At 36.6% G+C, this 16,388-nt stretch overlaps 1 protein-coding gene across 5 annotated transcripts in view; it reads right to left on the minus strand.

Annotated features, from left to right (window-relative positions):
• Positions 1 to 16,388, minus strand: part of EFCAB7 (EF-hand calcium binding domain 7) — a 53,388-nt gene that overhangs the window by 23,170 nt on the left and 13,830 nt on the right. For all 5 annotated transcript variants that reach the window (XM_079777021.1, XM_079777020.1, XM_079777019.1 and 2 more), the window contains exons 7-9: positions 6,739 to 6,880; positions 3,221 to 3,330; positions 564 to 721 (exon numbers count right to left, since the gene is read on the minus strand). In XM_079777021.1, the coding sequence (XP_079633147.1) occupies positions 564 to 721; positions 3,221 to 3,330; positions 6,739 to 6,880 (410 nt within the window). The remainder of the gene's footprint in view (positions 1 to 563; positions 722 to 3,220; positions 3,331 to 6,738; positions 6,881 to 16,388) is intronic.

Here is a 16,388-nt window from a genome sequence, read left to right on the forward strand (position 1 = left end):
GTAAAGGAAGTAATATCAAAGCATTGAACAGTTTTTGTGAACTACAAAGCTAATGTATCCAAATATATATTTTTACTCAGTGTAGTATTTTATGAGATAAAGAAGCTTCTAAAGCAATCATTGTATCTTAACACATAGTAGGACCTCAATAGTAGTTCCCTTCTTTTCTCCTTTCTCCAATCTTTCTTCTTTCTTTCTACCAGATGATGTTGTGTGTATCTAGGGCATGGGAAAACCACTTAAGTGCTTGGATTTCATGTTTGACAGTTATCTAAGTCAACAGTGCAACTAGCAGGATCTAGTTTTAAGGCAGTGCCTACTGGAGGAGAAATTGGGATGTATGACTAACGCTGACTTGCTAAATGTATGGAACCCAGAAATGAATGGCAATCCAGACCTGTGAATGGAAGGTCACTTCCAGAAGCCTAGTAAGAGTTGAATTATTGAATTAGAATCATGGGGTGGGAGTGGCAGCTGCCCAAAGGAAAGGGTGGAAGACAGGCTATTAATATATATGTATCCAGTCTAAATGTTAAGTTCTAACCTTCAGAAACAAGACTTACCTAAATTCCTTTGTAAGAAACAATTCCCCTGTTTCATCTCTACACACAAGCTGGGCTTCTTCTGTTATTGGTTTTATTTCTTTCTTCAGCCTACAGCCAGTTGTGGAAGGAATTAACCAATAAATTCCAGGTCCTAGTTCACCAGTCCATCCAAAAACCTGTTTTGAAAAGAATAATAATTTTAAAAACCACCATAAATCTTAATGACTTTTCATCTTCATTCTGAAAAAGCATTAGAAATAAATTTTAAAATCAATATTCACCAATTCTATTTTAGTTTCATCAATCTCTTACAGGCTTCAAAATCTTTTTTCAATGGTAACTCTAGTATAAGACTATTAGATATAATTCTATGTAGTTCTATCTTTTTTAATGCTTAAAACTATAACAGGTAAAAAATTATATAATTTTTAAATCTTTTACAATCATATTCAAAAATGATTATGAAGCAAATATCTTCAACAGAAAGCAAAGACAGAGATCTTAGAATAATTTTTCCAGGGTACAGTTCCCTAATATGATTCAAATATAAATATATAATTTGTAACTCAGATTTCAATGACACAAAATAAAAATTTAATATATTTAAAAGAGTTAACTATTTATACAAATTAGCCATATTCATAAGAATCCAATTCTATAGACAAACGCACTGGAATTTTTCTATTATGTAATATTAGAGGCCCAGAGCACACAAAATCGTGTGCGAGTAGCTCGCTTCCGCTTGCCACCCCGCCCATCGCCACTCGTAGCTTGCGCCCCGCCCTCCACCACTCACAGCTCTCTGCCACTAGTAGCTCGCACCCTGCCCGGCCTGCCGCGAGAGCCGCTGCTCGTTTGTTCGTGAGGGCGTCACGGCGTTATGGCCACAGGCCTTTTATTAATATAGATGGACTATAAAACAAGATGGCAGAATCCTATGTAAATCTACCTTATATACAATTATTTTCCATCACAGGATATTTATAATGAGTGCCAGGATATTTGTAGAGGGAAATATTTTATTCTCTTGTTCTATAAAATAAAGCAAAATGGTATCTCTCTTTGGACCTTCTAGGTACTTTCTGAAGTCCAATGGCTTCCTATAAAACCTAGGGGTTGTCTCTGTCAAATATATTAATTCTAAGAATGTTCTGTCAGCTATTTGCCCTTCAGCACAGAATAGCTCTAGGGATTTCTGTCGGGTATTATGTTCAAAACCCAGGTATATTTTAGGTCATCCTGTGTACGCATATCCCAAATAAAATTGCTCATCTGTATTCTAGGATCAGCCCTATTTCTGCCCTCACAAATCAGGGAAACCATAATCATCTTAAAGTGACCATGTCCTATTTTAATGCAAGAAGCAACCTAATAAAACTGAGAGTTATTATGAAGACTAAAGATTGACCAAAGCCATCCTTTGGAAGCCATAATCTTTTAGACTGGCCAGATGTAGACTGATACCCAGGAGTGAAAAACAGTTCTTGCTGCTTCCTAATATATGTTATCCCATGAACCTCCGCATATAACCCTGAATTGCCACTGTGGATGGCAAATGGAAAGTCTTTCATGGGCACAAAATTCTTTTTAAAGAAAATTTGTGAAACTAAAACTAAAAATGAAAAGTCCTTTGTAAATATGACATATTACAGATAACCAGAAGCCCATATAGTAAAGGGGTAAATAGAAACTCATTCAAACTTTATTACAGGTTTGCTATGTACTAACATTTTTACACATGCAATCTCATAAGAAAGTAATTTTATCCAAAGCAAAAATGGGAAAAGCTATTGTTTTAGACAATGCTTTATCTTGAACTTAACTTTGTAGTCAGTTCTGAAGAGGAGTTTAGTCAAACATTAACTTCTGTCATTTTATTTGTTTCTTGCCTATAACTATTCTTGTCTGTTAGGAAGCCTACAATAAAGACTTTTATATAACATTCCATCAGGGAAATGTTTGTCTGTCGTTGGACCTATATAAAGATTAAATATGATATTGCAGTAAGCCCTTGAATAGTATTATTACTGTTGTGTAGCAGATGTATTTTGTAGTCCTCATAAAATAAATAGCCACATTTATGTATCTGCCTCACATTTTTGGCTTCTGAGTAAATATATAATTAGAAAAGATCAGAGCAACCCTATGAGCAACATATAAAATCATTTAAAAGCATTTCTTCAGATCAATCTATTTTTGAACCCTATAATATGAGTCAAGCCTGAGGATAGTAATCTTGACGTTTTTCTTTTTTGCAGTAGTATATAAGTAAAATAAACATCTAAAGCAACTTTTCCCAAGTCTTGAATTACTTGCATTTAGGGGAAAATGTCCACTGGTATCAATCCTTTTTTTTTTTTTTTTTTTTTGAGTCTAACAAAAAATGTTCTCATGTGTGGAATCGGTTATTTAGAGAAGAGGAAAGTGAAGTACAATGTCATACAACTGTTAAGTTCTGAAGCTAAGACTGCCAATCAAGCCTCAATTTTTAAATTTCAGCGAACAAGAAATAGTCCTTCACAATAAAACATATGTAATATTCATACTGTATATGCCTTAATTGGAAGAAAATATACAAACGTTAAAAAAATAAAATATAGAAAAGCTACTATTGTCCGCAAACTTGAATTCATACTATATTTTTAAATTAAATATTAGAAAATAAATATGTATACTTCTCTATTTCGTAGTTCAGTAAAACACATGAGCTGTAGGTTTGCTTGATTCTCATTTTCCTTCAGAATATACAAGGCAGTATCAACTGATAACCAAGGTGATGGTTTTCCTACAATAAAAAACCCAAAATGTTAAAATAAGCAATCACTACTTACTCTTTCCCATTTAAAGAAGAAGTTAGTGGTTTATTTTCCCATTGGATTTCTTTATTAGAAATAATGAAAACATAATCGCATTTGCAATAAGGCACATACTTATATACAGTGAGCTTGTTACAAACATTCTCCACATACACACTTTCTAAAAATCATAATTTTTCTTGAATTTCAGCAAAGAGCTGAGGTTGCAAGGCAACCAAGAAGCCTGAAATCCAAAGAAAAACAAACCCCTTTAGGGAGAGAAGGGATGCAAGCACTGGTTACCTGCGGGAAAACATAGTTGGAAAAAGAGATGTCAGACACCATCTATGTGTTAACTCCAAAATTTTTATCTCCAGCTAGAACCTTACCTCTCAACTTTAGACCTATATAAACAACAGCCTATATAACATTTCCACTTGGATTTCTATATCTAAAACTGACCTTCCCCAACCCCTTTTAAAAAACTGTCCAGCTATACTCTTCTCAATCTCAGTTAATAGTAATTCATTCCTTTCAGTTGCTCAAGCCAGAAATCTTGGAGTCATCTTTAACTTTTTTCTTTTCTCATATATCACAACCAATCCTCAGGAAACCCTATGGCTCAACCTTCAAAATATCTCCAGAATTTTTACTTCTGATCCTTTGTACATCCCAGTTCAAAGCATAATCACTTTACTCCTAGAATTCTACAATAGCACCATAGCTGGTCTCCTTGCTTTCTCCTGGGCAGCCTTCAGTCTATTTTCAATATGGCAATCTGACTGATCTTGATAAAATACAAGTCAGATTATGTCCTGCCTCTACTCATAATCTTCTCATGGAGTTGGGAGTGGGAAAAATGTTGCTCCCACCCAAACAATAAGGAAAAATGCATGAACTACAAAATCATAAATTTTCTTGAACCCATTCAGAGCTGAGGTCACAGGGCCACCAAATAGCTTGAAATCCAAGGAAAGACAGACCTTTCAAAGGAGAGAGGACATGCAAGCACTGGCTTATTTGTGATTAAAAAAAAAAAACAAACACAGGAGGACAAGATGTCAGGCACTGTACAAGTGGATAAAGAAGACAGAGGGCAGAGCAATATTTGAAGAAATAAAGGTAGAAATTTTTCTAAAAATTATAAAAGACAACAAGCCATAAATCCAAGATACCCAGAGAGCCCTAAGCAGGATAAATACAAAATAAACAGACAAACAAACAAAAACCCAAAGCAAACAGTATCAACAAGAAAAGCAAAACTACCAAGCACATACTCAAACTGTTGAAAATAAAAGAAAAAGAAAATCTTGATGGCAGTCATGGGAAAAAAATCCTCCTAAAGGTTCTTCATTTCCCTCAGAATAAAGGCCACGTCCTCACTATGGTAAAAACCCTTTACCTGATTTTGTCCTTGTTCCTTATAGTTTCCTTAACTAATTCTAGACACTTGTTCTTCTTCTAAACCATGCACACACTAACCTCCTCCATTCTTCACTCATCCTTCCCAACACCCTACACCCACAAAGTACACCCCCTTGTCTTCGGTGGAAGACAGCAAAAATGGCTTTTCCTATCTGTATCTACAGCCCTTTGCAATGTGACTCTGCAGCTCCTTCATCAAGAGGTCAAGTCTATTTCTTCACTTTGTAAATCTGGAGTTGTCTTATGACTTGCTGTGGGTAACAAGAAGAAACATGCCGTTCCTGAGCCCAGGCATCAGGAGGCCCTGTGGTGCTTCTGCTTTCTCTCCAAGATCCGTTACACCATGAAAACAAGTCCAGGCTAGTTAACTAGATGGTAAGAGATTATATGAGGCCCTGGCCGGTGTGGCTCAGTTGGTTGGGCTTTGTTCCATGTACCAAAAGGTTGCTGGTTCAATTCCTAGTCAGGGCACATCCCCAGGTTGCTGGTAAGGGGAGTTTGGGAGGTGGACAATCTATGTTTCGCTTTTGCATCAATGTTTCTTTCTCCCCTTCGCCCCGCCTCTCTCTCTAAAAAAAAATAATAATAATAATCTTAAAAGTAAAAAAAAATAAAATTAAATGAGGCAGAGTCAAACTGTACCAATTGAGAGCCCATAGACCCCGTACAGAGTAGAGAGCCCAGCCAAGATCAGTAACGCCAGACAGCAGCTAACCAGCAGCAGACAACAGGTGCATGCGTGAGCCCTGCAGAGAAAAGCCAAGCCTAACTCAGACCAAAAGAACTATCCAGGAGACAAGCTCATGAGCAAACAAATGTTTAATTATTTTAACTATTGAGTTTGGGGATAGTTTGTTATGTAGCAGTTGACAATTGATATACTTCTTTCAAAGTCTTCGCTCAAATATCAGCTTCTTAATGAAGCATACACTAACCACTCCATTTCAGTGGCAACCCATATTCCCTCAGCATTCACAATGCCCCCTTTCCCCTATGTTTTTCTCATAGCACTTACCACCTTCTAACATAAATGTCATTTACTATTTATTATGTTTATTATTTATTATTTCCCCCACTAGAATGTAAGTTCATAAGGGCAGGCATTTTTGTCTTTTTTTTGTATTCTGATGTATCCTAAGCACCTAAAATGCTACTAAGTATATGGATCCTCAATAAATATTTGAGAAATAAATGAATAAGGAAATCTTTTTTATAAGAATATGGAGAATTAACAACTACATTGAATTTGCAGGCCTAACTTGACACCTTTATTTAAAAAATGACTATTGTAATTACTATTTAAAAGCATCAACTACCAAATGTTATAAGTATCCTACAAGATATACAGTGAATCTACGTTAGGAGGAAAAAAGAATGGGAATGGGGAAGAACCCTCTAGTTAGAAAATGTTTATATGTAAACATAATTAAAGAAAATATTGATATTTAGAACGATAAATATTAAAAGGGTTTCTAGGGAATTATTAAATTACATAATAACCATTTTAGACACTTGGAAATTACTAATTTTTACCTAGCATTTGTGTACAAAAAAAGAATATTACCATGAATGCAATAATTATTAATAAGAATTGTCTAAGTCATATGACATATGGCTTTGGCGTTATTAAAAAATACTTGCAGTTCATATGTTTTAAACTACATTTCTATAGATCTTCTCAACATAATAATTCTAAAATTTGGTAAGTGACAAAGCTAAGGATTAATTAGCAAATGAAAAATTAATTCTATGTCATAAGATTTTAAAATAAAACATACTTTTAAACATATACAAAAAGCAACTTACTTGCTTTGCAAAATATGGTAACAGTCAATGTATAAACTAACTCTTTCTTTAAATGTATGTAACCACATGTTTCTTTGGCAGATTATCTTCTTGACCAAATAAGACTATCACATACTTACATAAGTATTTTCAAAGAGGGTTAAAATATATAAAAATTTTAAACTTGCCTTCAACTTGGCTCAGATTTAATGGTTTAATTGTTAAATAAACCATGGACCTCTGAGCTATTTGCATCCTGTATTGGTGACTAATGATTTCACCATTTTCTTCTAAGAAAAAGCAACCTTTTGATTGTATACATTGCCACTCCTGAAATAAAGAAAAAAAAATTTTTTTAACTTATATTTACTAAATGTTGCCAGTATGCATAGCAAGGAGAAGAAATCTAAGGAGGATATAAAAGAACTGTAAATAGAGCATTGACTTCCAGGAATTTGCAACTGTCATTAAGAGGTAAAAAACAGACATGACACAATTCAATTATAATTGATAGTAGTATATGATTAGAACAAAAAAAGAATTATATATGCAAAATAATATTATAATTGCAGTTCCTAAAATAGTGCCTGACACATTGTAGGTGCTCAATGTTTGTCTGGTGTGTGTGTGTGTGTGTGCGTGTGTGTGTGTGTGTGTGCATGCAGTGAGGGGGAGGAGGGGAAGAGTTCATCAATATAAAATGAGAGAGCAATCCATGAACTGTATCTTGAAGGGTCAGCTGAACTTGGATAATGACAAGTTAGGAAAAAAACACAATGAAGAGAAGAAGTAAAAAAAAATAAAGTTCATGAGCATGAGAGAAGTATTGAAACAAAATCCTATATAATAAAAGGCTAATATGCAAATCAACCAAATGGTGAAACGACTGGTCACTATGATGCACACTGACCACCAGGGGGCAGACGCTCAATGCAGGAGCTGCCCTCTGGTGGTCAGTGCACTCCCACAGGGGGAGTGCTGCTAAGCCAGAAGTAGGGCTCACAGCTGGCGAGCACAGTGTCGGTGGCAGGAGCCTCTCCCACCTCCACAGCAGCGCTAAACCGGCAGTCAGACATCCCCCAAGGGCTCCTGGACTGTGAGAGGGCGCAGGCTGGGCTGAGGTCCCCCCCCCCCCCCCCCGCCCCAAAGTGCACAAATTTCGTGAACTGGGCCTCTAGTAATAAATAAACATGCTGCAATAATAAGGATTATAGTAGGAATGAAGAAGTAAGGACTGCTAAAACTGATCTGTTGAAAGAAAAAGTGAAAGGACTTTGTATTTAAAAGATAAAGTATGTGACAATGAAAATAATTGTTTCAAGTTTACATACTAAAAGAAAAGTTTCAGAGCTATAGCAAAATACTGATAAGTTTCAGTTTTGAGAAAGAACATTCTATAAAATTGACTCTACCATCTCTTGGGTTAGCCCAGTGGTCGGCAAACCGCAGCTCGTGAGCCACATGCGGCTCTTTGGCCCCTTGAGTGTGGCTCGGCATTAGAACCACTTCTTCAAAATAGACTCGCCCAGGCCAAAAACCGACTTCTGAGCATGGGCCACGAAGTTTCAATTGCACTGTACGTGCGCGCCCGCATGTGGTATTTTGTGGAAGAGCCACACTCAAGGGGCCAAAGAGCTGCATGTGGCTCGTGAGCCGCGGTTTGCCGACCACTGGTTTAGCCAAATCCCTTTTCCTAATCCAAATGAATATGTATATATGGGATCTCATAACTAGAATTATACACAACTTGAAGATGGCTCCTTATGTAGAAAGTAAAGGATTCTCTATTCAAGGTATAAGAAATTGTGCCATTGCCATAGATCTGTGCAAAATTGCTTTTCACTTTATCATTAGTAGACTTGCTTAGCTATAACGTAGCACATATGTCTATTCTACTCCTAATGACTTCCAAAAATATTAATGAGATTTTGAAGTTACTTTACAAAGAATGATTCTGAAAAATTATCTTTAAGGATATTTAAATAATAAACTCAAGGCTTTAATAATATTAAAATAACTACTAAAAAGGTGTGTATTTGCTGTGTAACAACAATATAAAAATATTATTAACCCATTATAGGAAGACTTATATGGCACTTAAAAGACACAGCCCTGGCTGGGTGGCTCGGTTGGTTGGAGCATTGTCCCATACACCAAAAGGTTGCGGGTTTGATTCCTGGTCAGGGCACAGACCTAGGTTGCAGGTTCAATCCAGGTTAGGGCGTACAGGAGGCAATCAATCGATGTTTCTCTTTTATATTGATCTCTCTCTAAAAATCAATAAAAAACACACACACACATATCTTCAGGTGAGGACAATAAATAAATAAATGAATGAATAATGCTAACCTTGTCTCTTACAAAATATTTTTTTGCTAAGCAATATTCAAAATTTCAATTTAACTGGTTTTATATTTACCCATTGAGTTGGTATACCATTACTTAATTAACTATTTTTAAAATATTGGACACGTAGGTCATTTTGAATTTCTCATCAGCACAGACAATGCTAAAATAAATATTATTTTATCTAAATTTTTTCTTCTAATAATATCCTTCAGAAGAACTTCTAGACAAAAGTATGTATATTTCTTAAGGCTAGTATGTGTTCCCATATTGCTTTGTCAGAGTGATGCTAATTTTATGCCACTAATTGTGTATAATGTAATAATTTTGCCATTACCATAATGTGATCAGTAGTGTTATTATTTAAAAAGTTGGGTGGTAGGATTAAAAATGGCGGCAGAGTAAGTGGATGCTGCATGGACATGCTCCCAGGACCAAACTGGAATTACAACTAAAATACAGAAAAACTTCCTGAATAACCAACAGAAGACTCACTGGAGAGAACCCTGATAACTGAGAACCAAAAGTGGAGATGGCATAGAGACTGGTAGGAGGGACAGAGGCATGAAAGGGCTGGCCAGGCTCCCACAGACAGCAACTGCAGTTCCTGAGAGATATCTCAGCTGTGGGGGGTTGCCCCTGAGAACTCTGGGGTCTAATTCCCAAGCTGTGCTCCCCAGCAGAGAGCATCAGAACTGAGAAGGGTACCCACACAACATCTGGCTATGAAAAGTAATAGGGTTGCTGTCTGCCAAGGAGAGACAGCTGGAAATCCAGGCACCCTCTTAAAGGGCCATCGCACAAAATTCCCTATGGAGCCTCTCACCTTGTGCTCTGGCAGAGTGGACTGGAGCTGTGTGAGCAGAAGCCAGGACCGGGGGCTTTGGGGTTAGAGCTCAGAAGGCTTCCTGTGCTGAGTCATTCCCTCATACTGTAGAGATCACCTTTTTCACACAGACATTTGCTATATAGGCGGCTTGCCTGAGGGGGAAGACAGTTGATCCACCCTATTGGAAAACACCTTGCCCCACGGTACAGAGTTTCTGAGGCCTAATAAGAGGCTGAGAATAACAATTAGCCTCCAGGCAGAAGAAATTGCCCCACCCTGCTATAAAACAAAACAAAAACTCTTGCCACACCCATGGACGATTGCCTGTGGGCAAATCAAGATGAAATCCTATCAGTCTGTAGGCAGAGGCATTCTCTCAAGGCTTTGAGTCTTTGCCTGACCTAATTAGATAAAAACAGTGTTTGACATCGTCCTGCACTAGAGACTGAGAGGCATAGCAGATCAACCTAATACGTAGTCACAAACCCAAACAGGCAACCAAAATGAGGAGACAAAGAAATAACCCTCAAATGAAAGAACAAGAGAATTCTTCAGAAGAAGAGATAAATGAAATGGAGATAAGAAATTTACCTGATATAGAGTTCAGAATAATGATGGTAAAGATGATCAAAAACATGAGAAAAGATATAGTAACTATGAAATCAAAAACAGACTCAGGATTTGGAAACAGATTCCCCTGAGTCACTGTACTAGTACATCTGAAAATAAAGTGTTTTTCCTGAAAAGAAAAAAAAAGAAAGAAAACAGAAATAAAGAATGACATAGCACAAATAAAGAACACATTGGAAGGAATACACAGCAGATTAGGGGAAGCTGAGGATCAAATCAGGGTGAAAAAAATCACTCATTCAGAGAACCAAAAAGAAAAAAAAAAAACAGGAAGACAGCTTAAGAGAGCTGTGGGACAACATGAAACATAACAATATTCAAATAGCAGGTATGCTAGAAGAGGCAGAAAGGAAGAAAGAGATAGATAACGTGTTTGAAGAAATAATGACAGAAAACTTCCCTAACCTGGAAAAGGAAAAAGTCACACAAGTTCAGGAGGCACAGAGAACCCCAAGCAAGAAGAACCCAAACAGGCCCACACCCAGACACATCATAATTAAATGCCAAAAATTAAAGACTAAGAGAGAATCTTAAAGGCAGCAAGACAAAAGCAAACTGTTACCTACAAAGGAGCTCCCATAAGGCTGACACCTGATTATTCATCAGAAACTCTACAGGTCAGACGGGAATGGCATGAAGTGCTCAAGGTAATGGAAAGCAAGGATCTGAAACCAAGATTACTGTATCCAGCAAGACTATCATTCAACATAGACAGTCAAATAGAGAGCTTCTCAGATCAAAAAAAAAAAAAAAAAAAAAAGGCAAAAGGAGTACATCATCACCAAGAAATGCTAAAGGGACTGCTGTAATGAGAAGAAATAGAGAGAGAAACCTAGGCATACAGAATTAAAATGGCAATAAATAAGTAACTATCAATAATAACCTTAAATGTTAATGGACTAAATGCTCCAATCAAAAGACATAAGGTAGCTGAATGGATACAAGAACATGACCCAACTATATACTGTCTATAAGAGACCTGCCTCAGAACAAAAGATACACACAGATGAGATTGAAGGGATGGAAAAAATTTTTCCGTGCAAATGGAAAAGAAAGAAAAAAAGCTGGAGTAGCAATATTCATAGCTGACAAAATAGACTTTAAAATGAAGGCCATCACAAGAGACAACAAAGGTCACTACATAACACTAAAGGGATCAATCCAACAAGAGGATATAACCCTGGTAAACATATATGGACCCAACATAGGAACACCTAAATATATTAAAAAAACTTCTGGAAGACTATAAAGGAGAGATTGACAACACAGTCATAGTAGGGACTTTAACACCCCTCTGACTTCACTGGATAGATCTTCCAGACAAAAAATTAACAAGGAAACAGTGACTCTAAAGGACACACTGGATCAGATGGATTTAATAGACATTTATAGAACATTTCACCCCCAAAGCTGCAGAATATACATTCTTCTCAAGTACACATGGATCATTCACAAGGATAGACCACATATTAGGACACAAAACAAGTCTCTATAGGTTCAAGAAGATTGAAATCATATCAAGCATCTTCTCAGATCACAGTGGAATGAAATTAGAAATCAACTACAGTAAAAACACCCAAATTATTCAAACACTTGGAGGCTAAATAGCATGAATGGGTTACCAACGAAATCAAGAAATAAAAAAACTTCCTGGAAACTAATGAAAATGAATACACAACAACCCAAAATCTCTGGGACACAGCAAAAGCAGTCCTGAGAGGGAAGTGAAGTTCATAGCACTACAGGCTTACTTCAAAAAAACAAGGAAGTCCTAACCAGTTTGGCTCAGTGGATAGAGCATTGGTCTGCGGACTGAAGGATCCCACGTTCGATTCCAGTCAAGGGCATGTACCTTGGTTGTGGGCACATCCCCAATAAAGGGTGTGCAGGAGGCAGCTGATCGACGTTTCTCTCTCATCGATGTTTCTAAATCTCTATCCCTCTCCCTTCCTCTCTGGGAAAAAACATCAATAAAATATATATTTTTTAAAAACAAGAAAAATCAACAATAAACTATTCAACCCTACCAGTTAAAGAACTAGAAAGAGAAAAAAGAAAAAAAAATCCACAAGAAAAGCCTGAAGTAGAAGGGAGGAAATAATAAAGATTATAATAAAAATAAATGACATAGAGACTTAAAAAAAAAAACAATACAAAAAAATCAATGAAACCAAGAGCTGGTTCTTTGAAAGGATAAACAAGATTGATGAACCATTGCCAGACTCATCAAGAAACAAAGAGAGAGGACCCAAATAAATAAAATCAGAAATGAAAGCAGAGAAGTAACCACTAATACCACAGAAATACAAAGGATTGTAAGAAAATACTATGAACAACTATATGCCAACAAGCTGGATGAAATGGACAAATTCCTAGAAAAATACAATCTCCTAAAATTGAATCAGGAAGACTCAGAGAACCTGAGTAAGCCAATAACAACTGATAAAATAGAAGCAGTAATCAAAAACTCTCAGGAAACAAAAGCCCAGGTACAAACGGATTCACAGGGGAGTTTTACCAAACATTCAAAGAAGAACTAACACCTATACTCCTCAAACTACTCAAAAAAATTGAAGAGGAAGGAACACTTTCAAGCTCTTTGTATGAGGCCAGCGTTACCCTAATTCCAAAACCAGATAAAGACACTACAAAGAAAGAGAATTACAGGCCAATATCCCTGATGAAAATAGATGCTAAAATCTTCAACAAAATATTAGCAAATCGCGTCCAGCAATATACTAAAAAGATCATACACCATGACCAAGTGGGATTTATTCCAGGGATGCAAGGCTGGTACAATATTTGCAAATCAATAAACGTGATACATCACATAAACAAACTGAAAGACAAAAATGCTCGAAGTCACTGATCATCAGAGAGGTGCAAATAAAAATGACAACCAGGTATCACCTCACACCTGTCAGAATGGCTACCATCAACAAATCAACAAATGACAAGTGCTGGCGAGGATGTGGAGAAAAGGAAACCCTAGTACACTGCTGGTAGGAATGCAGACTGTTGCAGCTATTATGGAAAACAGTATGGAGTTTCCTCAAAAAATTAAAAGTGGAACTCCCATTTGACCCAGTGATCCCACTTCTAGAAATATATCCTAAGAAACTTGAAATATCAATCAGAAAGAATATATGCACCCCGCCCTAGCCGGTTTGGCTCAGTGGATAGAGCATCGGCCTGCGGACTGAAGGGTCCCGGGTTCGATTCCCGGTCAAGGGCATGTACCTTGGTTGCGGGCACATCCCCAGCAGGGGGTGTGCAGGAGGCAGCTGATCGATGCTTCTCTCTCATCGATGTTTCTAACTCTCTATCCCTCTCCCTTCCTCTCTGTAAAAAAATCAATAAAATATATTAAAAAAAAGAAAAGAATATATGCACCCCTATGTTCATAGCAGCACAATTTACAATAGCTAAGATCTGGAAACAGCCCAAGTGCCCATCATTAGATGAGTGGATACAAAAGCTGTAGTACATTTATACCAATAATTCATCAGTAAAAAAGGAAGAATCTCTTACCCTTTCAGACAGCATGGAGGGACCTGAAGAATATTATGCTAAGCAAAATAAGCCAGTCAGAGAAAGACAAGTATCACATGATCTCCCTCATATGTGGTATATAAGTAACAAAATAAACTGATGAACCGAGGGGATCCAGAGACATGGAAGCATGGAACAGAGTGTGGAATATCAGAGGTAAGACAGGGGTGGGTGGAGGGTGGGAGGTAATCAACCAAAGACCTTGTATGCATACTAGAGGCCTGGTGCACAAAATTCATGCACTCGTGGGGGGGGGGAGGGATGTCCCTCAGCCCGACCTGCACCCTCTCGCAGTCCGGAAGCCCTCGGGGGATGTCCAACTGCAGTGGAGGCGGGAGAGGCTCTTGCCACCACCGCTGCATTCGCCAGCTGTGAGCCCGGCTTCTGGCTGAGTGGCGCTCCCCCTGTGGGAGCACATTGACCATGAGGGGGCAGCTCCTGCATTGAGTGTCTGCCCCCTGGTGGTCAGTGCACATCACAGTGACAGGGTGTTCTGCAGTTCGGTCAATTTGCATATTAGCCTTTTATTATATAGGATATGCATAACCCATGGATGCAGACAGTAGGGTGGTGAAGGCAGGGATAGGGGTAATTTGGAGGGGGCCAATGGGGGAAAAAGGGACATATGTAATACTTTCAAATATAAATAATTATTTTTTAAAAAAGTTGGGTGGTAGTGGGGGATGATTTCTTAAGCAAAGTGTGGGTACATAAAATATTCATTATAGTATTCTGTATATTTACATGCATTACAATGATTTTTTCATTAATTTATATTAATGCAACAAAATGATAATAAAATTGTATTGTAATAATTTTTGCATTAATTTGAATTTCTCTGATTACTAGCAAGGATAAACATTTCCCCATGTGTTTATTATTTGTGTCTCCCTTGTGTGAACTGCCTATTCATCCCCTGTTCTCATAGCTCTATTGTAGACTTGGTATTTTTCTTACATATTTTAATAAATTCTTTTGGCTATTTTATTTTTTTATTTGGCTATTTTAGATCTTAACCTCCCATTGTAAGCTTTAATGCATGCATTTTCTCTATTTCCTTTTATTTTAGTTTTGTTTATTTTTCAACTTATGTAAGTTTTACATTTTCATATTTTCTTTAGAGATTTCTTCTTAAACTGAATTTTAAGAAATTACCATTATTGCTGAACTATTACTCAAGGTTTCAGTCAATAATTAATCACATGCACTGTCATACCTTTGGGGTATAAAAGGTATGTGTACTTTTAATTCTGAGAAATTAAAATGTGACCTTAAGTTACTGGGATTCATCTTCATAAGTATACTGCTCATGACAGAAACAAGTCTTTATATATGATATTTCAACAACATCCTTATTGGGCAATATGGGGTAGGTATAAATTAGTCATTTTAATAAACAGAAATTGAGATAGCCAGAGGTTTATTGGTTCAGACTTTTATAAGGAGTTTGTAGAAATATCAGGTCTAGAGTCTAAGACTTTTGGATCAATGCTTTTACTATTACCCATCTGGAATGGTAAGGGGTACTAATTTAGAATTACAGAATATTAAAAGTAAAAGAAGACTAAAAAGCAATCCAATGCCGACTTCTCTTTTGTTTGATGAAAATCTGAAAAATAAAGTGATATGCTTGAGTTATAATTCTCATTAACTGCAAAATCAGAGCTGGAACCCAAGTCTCCTTACTTCTCCCCAAACTACAAGCTATACTCAAAATTCTGTTCTTTTTCACACTTAAATATTTTCCATGATTTTGTTAAAAGCTAGAATTTAAAGAAACTTCATGTTTATGAATTATTATAATAAAGTATAAGGCATTATCATTAGAATTGTCCATATATAAAAGCATTAAGGTGAACATAAATTATTTATTTTTCTTATTTAAAAATATAGATTTTAATAGCTGAAAATTTTTTCTTAAATTTGTATTGTAACCATGGATATAGCAACCTCCCATCCCATTTTTTTAAAAAAATGTTTAAATAAAACTAAAGAAGAATGCACCTTGCCAGGTACCTTGGTAGTGAACATAATTTGTGGCATCTGGGAAACTCAAAGATGGAAAAATTTTTCCTATGGTACTTCTGGGGGCAGTGGCATGAGCTGACAGGTGTAACCTTTATAAAATTTAGCTGGGAAGCGAGTTAAACATTTTTAGTAGAGGTCTTTCCTAACTTCCAGTTCTAGAAACAGTACAGGTAGAAAGAAATTTATAAGTTTCTTTGAAAAGACAGCCACCCTGCATACTACAATCCATGGTTACTAAGGCTGGAAATTTTTAGGACAACAGCTATTATAAAATAGAAGTAAGACAAATTCCACATTATTTATATCACCCAAACTTCAAGTAATAGTCAGATTATTTTGAATACTAAATAGCATAACTAGGAGAATTTGTAGCTCTCCTGTTTAAAAGGAAGCATTCAAATTCTTAAGATCTGTTAGAGTTTTCTTCTAGCAAAATTTCCTTTAAAACAAATA

The sequence above is a fragment of the Cnephaeus nilssonii genome (genome assembly GCF_951640355.1).
Source record: "Cnephaeus nilssonii genome assembly, chromosome: 7".
In the NCBI taxonomy this organism is placed as follows: domain Eukaryota; kingdom Metazoa; phylum Chordata; class Mammalia; order Chiroptera; family Vespertilionidae; genus Cnephaeus; species Cnephaeus nilssonii.